Source organism: Colobus angolensis, unplaced genomic scaffold (genome assembly GCF_000951035.1).
Source record: "Colobus angolensis palliatus isolate OR3802 unplaced genomic scaffold, Cang.pa_1.0 Scaffold32, whole genome shotgun sequence".
NCBI classification, from domain to species: Eukaryota; Metazoa; Chordata; class Mammalia; order Primates; family Cercopithecidae; genus Colobus; species Colobus angolensis.
The window spans coordinates 686,658-694,880 of record NW_012116488.1 but is presented as its reverse complement, the minus strand read 5'-3'; the positions used below and the strand labels follow the sequence as shown (position 1 = coordinate 694,880).

General features: G+C 60.7%; 1 protein-coding gene across 2 annotated transcripts in view; it reads left to right on the top strand.

Annotated features, from left to right (window-relative positions):
• The window catches only part of CEP170B (centrosomal protein 170B), a 27,844-nt gene extending 22,062 nt beyond the window's left edge, over window positions 1-5,782 (top strand). For both annotated transcript variants that reach the window (XM_011951389.1, XM_011951388.1), the window contains exons 13-18: window positions 1,933-2,092; window positions 2,482-2,625; window positions 2,723-2,811; window positions 3,260-3,353; window positions 3,511-3,562; window positions 3,743-5,782. In XM_011951389.1, coding sequence (XP_011806779.1) covers window positions 1,933-2,092; window positions 2,482-2,625; window positions 2,723-2,811; window positions 3,260-3,353; window positions 3,511-3,562; window positions 3,743-3,990 — 787 coding nt within the window. In that variant the 3' untranslated portion in view covers window positions 3,991-5,782. The remainder of the gene's footprint in view (window positions 1-1,932; window positions 2,093-2,481; window positions 2,626-2,722; window positions 2,812-3,259; window positions 3,354-3,510; window positions 3,563-3,742) is intronic.
• Window positions 5,783-8,223: the final 2,441 nt, after the last annotated feature.

Below are 8,223 nucleotides of genomic sequence, written 5' to 3'. Positions count from 1 at the left end.
GATGGATGAGTGAGTGGGTGGATGGGTGGATGGATGAGTGAGTGGGTGGATGGATGGATGAGTGGATGGATGGGTGGATGGATGAGTGAGTGGGTGGATGTATGGATAGATGAGTGGGTGAGTAGATGCAGACCTTCCCAGGAGGTGGAGGGCCTCCTCAATGGTTTTTATTAGAAATGAACTTCTTCATGTGGTCATTCAGTAACAGGGGCCTCTCCAGGCCAGGCGCTGGGGAGGATGGGGTAGGGAGTTGGGTGGGAGGGTGGGAGTGAGAGTGGTCTTTGCCAAGCAGTGATCAGTACTGCAAAGGCAGGCCCTGAAAGGCTGTGGGGCAGGCAGGGGAGGTCCCAGGACCAGGGGGATGGCAAGTGTTTGTTGTGGAGGATGCTGAGCTTAAAGCCCATGAGGCACCTGGAATGAGGTGGCCAGGAGCAGGCAGCCCTTAGAGAGTGGCCCACACTGGGTTGGAGGCGCAGGCACCTGGGGCTGTGAGCAGCATGAAGTTGGTGGGGAGGACCTGGGGGCCTTGGAAGGATGGGGACTGGGGACAGGGCTCTTGGGATGCTTGAGGTATTGGTAGGAGCGTAGGGAAGAAGGCTGCCATCAGCTGAGGAAGTGGGCATAGGGTTGGGGCTCTGGACAGAGACACTGCACCTGGGTGAGAAGGGGGTTCCAGGCCTGAGAGCAGAAAGGGACATGGGGGGCCCATGTGAGTTTCTGGAGTTCTCTGCCTTCCACAGTGGGTGAGCTGGAGCATGCGATGTGCCAGGGGCAGGAGGCCAGAGAGTGCTGGGCGGGGGCCCGAGGGCCAGGGGCATGTGCCAGTTGGTGTCACCCGGAGGTGGAGGGATGGCTTCCATGTTTTGTTTTGATGTGGAAGGGTGGAGCCAGTCCTGAGTGAGGCCAGGGCAGCCAGTGGACTGCGTGAGGCCATCTGGGCAGAGGGCACCGGGGCTGTTTTTCTGGTCGTGCCAGCATCTGGCGAGGGGAGGGGGAGGAGGAGGGGGAGGGCCCTCAGGGTGGTCTGTTCCTTGGGTGACTGCCAGTGTGGGGGCCGAGGAGGCTTGGGGTGGGGCCTGTCCCCATGAGGATGGGTGGTTGACAGTGACAAGGGAGCCTGGGTCCCCAAGGCCTGGGCTGAAGGCCTAAGTGGGGCAGGACCTGCTGGTGGCCCAGGTGCTTAAGGGGCCGGCAGGACAGGTGACGAGGCTGTGTGCTCCAGCAGAGGGCTGGGAGCTGCTCACAGCCCCTGCAGGCCCCTGTCCTCGCTGGGAAGTGTCTGTTACCTTGGCAGGGTGGAGGCCTGTGCCCCCTTGGAATATCCTAGAGGGACTGAGCTGGCAAAGCTTGAGCAGGGGGCTAGGCTGAGCTGCCACTGGCCTCACTGACCTGCAAGGGGTCCCCTGCCTCTCTGGATCTGCCTGCCCCACCCTCTGCCCAGCCCCCACCCTCAGTGTGAGGAGTGCCAGGCTCTAGTTGCTGTGACCTCAGCCCACTCCCTTCCTTGCCTCAGTTTCTCTGCCTGCAGAGCTGGACGCCCGTGGCACCCACACATTCTGTGACTGAGTCCCATCCATCCCATTTGGGCCCCGCAGCTGTGATGCTGGCCCTGGGGGGCCAGAGAGGGAGGAGGTGTGGCCTGCCCCAGAACCAGCAGGGGTCTCTGTGCACCCTTCTTTTCAGGCTCTGTCCAAGCCCCCCACCATCCCTCCTTGTGGCTGTGGGGAGTTGGGCCTCCCTGTAGGGCCATGGCCAGTGCCTGTGTAACCAGTGGCTAGGCCAGTGTTTGGGGCCAGGCTGGGGAGCACCTCCCCCAGGCCCCACCTCTGGCCGGCAGCTGCCTGGGAGCTGGGAGGGACTTTGAGGCCTGTCTGGCCCCTGCTGCCCCGACTTCCTCTGTGCAGAACCTGCCGTCTTTCCTGCCGGCTGCAGGCTGAGCCAGACACTGGTGAAGGACGTGGCCATCCTAGCCCGGGAGATCCATGATGTGGCTGGGGACGGTGACACACTGGGCTCCTCGGGGCCTGCCCACAGCGCCTCCCTCAGCACCATGCCCAGCACCCCCGCCTCGACCATCTCTGCCCGGGAGGAGGTGAGCCCCAGGCTTTCTGAGGCCCCTGTGCCAGAGCCACCCTCGAGGAGGGTCAGACCAGGTCCCCACAGCCCTTTGCATGCCTCGGCTGAGGCCCTGCTGCACATGCCCCTTTGATGAGCTGGAGCGTGTCCCCCTGGGTCAGCGCCCCAAACGGCCACCGGAGAGCTCAAGGTCTGGGGAGCTCGCAGTGCCTGAGTCAGGCTTGACTGTGGTCATCCCCAGCCCAGCTGCCTTCACAGCAGGGCAGGGACACAGGAGGGACCCTGCACAGATGGAAGGTGGGTGTGCTCTGTCCATCTGCTGGGCCGGAGCAGGGAGGTGCAGCTGGCCACAGCCTGGCAGGAGCCTCTGCCGGGGGCCCACGGTGCTGGCCCTCCCTTTTGCAGCTGGTGCAGCGCATCCCTGAGGCCAGCCTCAACTTCCAGAAGGTGCCTCCTGGCTCACTGAACTCTCGGGACTTTGACCAGAACATGAACGACAGCTGTGAGGACGCCCTGGCCAACAAGACACGGCCTCGGAACCGAGAGGAGGCATGGTGCCCACTGCCGCCACGGAGCTGGGTGTCGGGGGGGAACAAGGGCGGGGCTCCTCGAGGGCAGGGGTCGTGCTGATGCCGGGCTCTTGTAGGTGATCTTTGATAACCTGATGCTGAACCCGGTGTCCCAGCTGTCGCAGGCCATCCGTGAGAACACAGAGCACCTTGCCGAGAAGATGAAGTGAGTCAGCTTCCCGGCTGAGGTGGATGCCCGGACACCGACAGAGCTGCATGAGCTGAGACTCAGGCCTGGCTGCATCCCTCAAAGGCAGTGGTTTTATGGGTACACTGGTGTGCACCGGTGCAGCCAGCCCTCCTGTGTGCACGTGTATGCGGCTCGCAGCAGGCAGACCCTGAACTCAGAGGAGCCAGCGCCTCCAGGGTGGCCCTTCCTCCCCATCTCCCCTGGCCCTCATCCTGGGCCCAGCCCTCCCCACCTTCCAGTGTTAGACACACAGATGGGAACTTGGTGCCCGTTAGCCCAGGTCATGCATCAGGCCTCAGTTTTCCCCTTAGGCGCAGGTGGCGTGGGACGAACTTCACCGTAGCCAGGGGGTCTGGAGCATTGTGCCTCAGCTCTGTCATCCCTGTCCTTGTGCCCCCATTTCTGCCTCCCCTACCTCGGACAGGATCCTCTTTCAGAACACAGGGAGAGCCTGGGAGGACCTGGAAGCCAGGATCAACGCCGAGAACGAGGTGCCCATCCTGAAGACGTCTAACAAGGTGAGCGCCGGGGCCCCGTGCCCCTGGCCCGCCCCCAGCCAGCCTGGCTCTGCCTGGCTGGCCCCAAACCTTGTCCCAGCTCCTGTACCCAGAGCCCCGGGGCGGGGCTGCGGCCCCTCAGAAGTTGACTCCACCTCCCTCCCTGCCATGTTTCCAGGAAATCAGCTCCATCCTGAAGGAACTGAGGCGGGTGCAGAAGCAGCTGGAAGGTGAGTGTGGCCAAAGCCCAGGACAGTGAGGGAGGCTCACAGGGTGGGAGCAGGTGAACTGGATCTGCAGCCTGACCCTCCCCCCCACCTCCAGTTATCAAGCCCAGGAGAGTGAGGGAGGCTCGCAGGGTGGGAGCAGGTGAACTGGATCTGCAGCCTGACCCTCCCCCCCACCTCCAGTTATCAACGCCATTGTGGACCCCAGCGGGAGCCTGGACCTGCTCACAGGAAACAGGAGCTTGGCCAGCTCTGCACAGCCGGGGCTGGGGAAGGGCCGCGTGGCTGCCCAGAGCCCACCCTCGCCCGCCTCAGCCGAGGCCCTGCTGCCAGCCCTGCCGCTGAGGAGTTTCCCACAGCGGGTCAGCTGTGGGCCTCCCAGCCTCCCAGACCCCACCTTCCTCGCTGATGCCGAGAGGTTCCTGATCTAGGCCCCGGACCTGGCCAGGCTGGCCTCCCTGTGCGTGTGCGTCTCTGCCTCCCGTCCGCCGCACGCCCGCCTGCCTGGCGGCAAGTGGTTCTCCCTGAAGACCCCCACATGTGCCATATCCCCGTGGGCGGGTGCCTCCCACACCCTTGCCCCCTTCGTCAGCTCCCAGCCAGCACCCTACTCACCCTGTCCAGCCCTGTGTCCACCCCCACCCCACCCCACCCCCTACAGGTCTCTGGCCCAGCTCCTGGCCAGGCTGCTGCCAAGGTCAAGCCCTCAAGGGCATTACCCCACCTCCTCTTCATCACTGTTATTTTTGTCTTTAGCTTTAAAGGAAAGAGTTGTTGGTGCCATTGCAGGTGCCCCCTCCAGGCCTGACTGGCTCCACCAGGCACTAACCTGCCATACCCCTTTGTACTGGCCTGCGGCCAGGCAGAGGAAGAGAGGTCGACTGTGGGGTCATTTGGTGCCAAACATGGAGCTGGGGCAGGCTCACCTGTCCTGGGACTATCTAAGATGGCAGGGCACTTGCCCTGGTGGCTCCCACCTGACCCCAGGCCTTTTATAGGCAGGAGCCCCACTGCTTCCAGCCTGTGGTGCCAACACAGTTGCCAAACCCATTGAGCTTGGGGCTGCCCCGTGAAGCCCTCCTGGGTGTGGACCGGGGGCTGGTTGAGAGCTGAGCCATGCACACAGGTGCAGATACCCCCCCCTACTCCCATGCACTCGGCTAGTCCAGGCGCCTCCATGCTGCACCGTGAGGACTGTGGGGCATGTCCCCTTGAGGGGCTATGGGCCTCTGTACTTGGGCTTCCAAGGGCCTGGGCACAGCCAGGTGCGTGGCAGCCCTTCAGGCGGGAGTGAGTACACGACCAAAGTGACTGGAAGCCGGGTTTCCAGAAGCTCGCAGCTTGGCCTGCATCACACGCCCTCCCCTTTTGGCTTCATGCCATCAGGCCTCGGGTGGGCATGGGGGTAGGGACGGGCCCAGGAACTGTTGCTTTCTCAGGATTCTTTCAGCTGGGAACATGGCAGGTGAGCAGAGCTTGGCCCCTCTGCCGTGGCCCCTGCTGGGGCAGCCCGTGTTGCCAGAGCCTCTAAGCCAAAGAGCCCATTGGCCGTGGTTGGTGGGGATGGACGTGGGGGTGTCCCATCTGGACCAGACTGGCGTAGGTGAGCTCCACACCCCGCCTGGCATTGGTACGAGAGTCGGACCTGGACAGGGCCAGCTGCTGGGGGAGCGGCGCTGGGGGCTGGAGGCTGGAAGTGGGTGGTTTGTGTCCCCTGTTTACTTTTAGCTGATCTGGGGTTGGGTGTACGGGTTCTGTGCCTCTGAGCCCTGCGGCCCACCTGATGTTTACGTGTGGGGGGGCGGGGGGCAGGTGTCTCTCCCCCTGGTCCCCGCCCCAAGAGCCTGCTGTCTATATGGAGGAGGTGCTAGTCCGGCCCACCGGGCTGCTGCCCACCCCTGCATGCCTCAGTTACCCACCCTGCCTGCCCCTGGACATGAAGTGGTCACTCTTCATCCACGGCTCCTTCCCACCCCTCAGCAGTGGCAGTGCAATGTTTTGAATTCACAAGTTCCTGCTCCTCCCCACGCTGAGCTCCTTTGTTCCTCCCCCTCCAGCCTTTGCCTGGGAATGGTCCTTGTTTGCCAGGCTTCTCGGAGGGTTCACTGTACATTCGTTCTCAGGTGGTCTTGTGGCTGTCTTTCGGAAAATGGTTATTTTATATGATTTGTCATGGAATTTGTTCTAATAAATCATTCTTCTATCACATGGCAGCACGCTGGAGCCTGTCACCTTGGCCTTGCTTCTCTATCCGTGGTGTTTGGGATGGGTGGGGCCCTGCATGTGGGACAGACCAGGGGAGGCTGCAATTCAGAGATGCTGCCACCAGGGGGCGGCCTGGGCTAGAAAGCAACATTTCCAGATGTCTACTCCTAAGAAACGGAAGAGTTAATTTATGAAAACTCTTCAGTGAGACAGCATCCCAGAGCACTGGTTTTTTGTTTTGTTTTGAGACGGAGTCTCACTGTCTCCCAGGCTAGAGTGCAGTGGCACAATCTCGGCTCACCGCAAGCTCCGCTTCCCAGGTCCACCCTGTTCTCCTGCCTCAGCCTCCTGAGTAGCTGGGACTACAGGCGCTGCCACCACGCCCGGCTAATTTTTTGTATTTTTTAGTAGAGATAGCATTTCACCGTGTTAGCCAGGATGGTCTCGATCTCCTGGCCGTGATCCGCCCACCTCGGCCCCCCCAAAGTGCTGGGATTACAGGCGTGAGCCGAGCCACTGCGCCCGGCCGAGAGCACTGTTTAAAACTTCGCTCATCCTGCATAAAAATAGGCAGTGAGCAGGCACACAGTCGCCGTGCGGTGAGCGCCACCTCCTGCCGCAGTTCCTTCTCCCTGCTAGGGCTTTGGAGAGCACCCACTGCCCGTCATTACGTCACATCACTGGCACCCATCACACCCGGGTCCCTGGAGGTGTCGGAGGTCACTGTCCACCTTCAGCCACAGGGCGGGCCCCACGGCACTGATGTGCTGTCAGGCTGCCAGGCTACCAGGCAGCGGCTCAGGTCCTCAGCGAGGCTGACCTTGAGACCTTGGCGGGAGTAGCAGGGCGGGCTTTTTACCTCCGCAGCCCAGCTGTCCGGCTGCTCCGAGCCCCTCGTCCTCCCACTCCCTGCGATGGCTGTGGCTCGCCAGATGTTCCTGGGTGGACTGCCTTTATGATGCCACCCTCGCCTGTCCTTAGGGATGCATCTCAGTTTGCAAGGGGATGGTTGAGCCGAACGGCCCACCAAGAACTTGAGGATGGGGCTCCACAGGCCTCATGCAGCCACTCGGGGCCTCCACGCCTTGCCCTGCCATCTGAACCATCTCAGTGCCACTCCCAGGGCCACACTTGAGGTGGTCACTGCTGGCCCAGCCCCCTCCAGGGAGGACTGTGGGCGAGGCCAGGTAGTGAGACCTTAGTCTGGGCAGCAGACCCCTGAGGGCCCTCTGAGCGGGGCCCTTCAACGGGCCTTCCCAGAGACCCAGGGCCCACTGGAAAGTCAGCCTGAATATACACCCCGGGGCCCATGGCTGCAGAAGGTGCGGGGGGCGCCGGCCTTAGGGTGGGGCTGGGCCCAAGGGGCCAGTGGGCAGAGATTTGTTCTGGTGGCTCAGCGTTCAGGACCTCCCCTAAGGAGTGCGAGCCGCTCTCGTTCCTTGTCTGGTCAGAGCGAGGAGGGCTTTGACTGGGAGTAAGGGCACAGGGGCTGCGGGAGGAGGCAGTGGAGGGCAGACGGGCTGCGTGGAAAGGCTGGAACCTGAAGAGGCTGCGTCCTGGTGGAGGGGCAGAGAGGGCCAAGGACATGCCCAGCTCCGGGCCCAAGTGGTCCAGACGTGGGGACAGTGGGTGAGCCGCTCGGGTGACAGTTGGAGAATGCAGTCAGGGAACTGGAGCTGAGGAGAGAGATCCCTGTGGGACAGGGGGCGCTTGGTGGTTCAGGGCCTGCTTTGGGTCTTGGGTCATTTGCAGGAGTGAGTGAAGCACACATGTGGTTTGTGTCTCATTAATCTTGCTAGTGACAAATATAAGAAACCATTAGACAGAATGAAGCCCACACCTTTTCCATGCAAAAATTAATGGTTTCTTTTTCAGATAAATTTTTCGGAAAAATTCAAAGAAATGATGGCCAAACATTCAAATTATGATCAAAAAAGATAGTAAACTGTTTTTACTCTCAAATATACAATTCTGCTTAAAATAAAATTTTACTGAGAAGGTTGTCATGATTTAGCTTGAAGAAGAACTTAAAATCATGCCACAGGCCATTTCTGCTTTTGGCCGTGAGTAACGGGTACAGGATGGATTTGCCTTCTCACCTTGAACAGTGAGAAAAAGACAAAATATGTGAAATGGCAGTTTTCAGACACTGGACAGCAGGCAGCACAGGACTGTGATGCCAAGAAAGGAAAGAAATGAGGTGAGCCCGACTGCCCTGCCTTCCCTCCTGCAGCAAAGCTCATGTCTGGTTTTCTCACTGGTCCAGGTGAGAAGGCAAACCCATCCTGTCCTCCGGTCGCTCATGACCAGAAACAGGAGTGGCCTGTGGCATAATTTTAAGTTCTTCCTTAAGCTATCAATTATAAGGGAATTTCTTTCCTTCTTTCTTTTCTTTTTTTTGGAGATGAAGTCTCGCTGAGTGCAATGGTGTGATCTTGGCTCACTGCAACCTTCTCCTC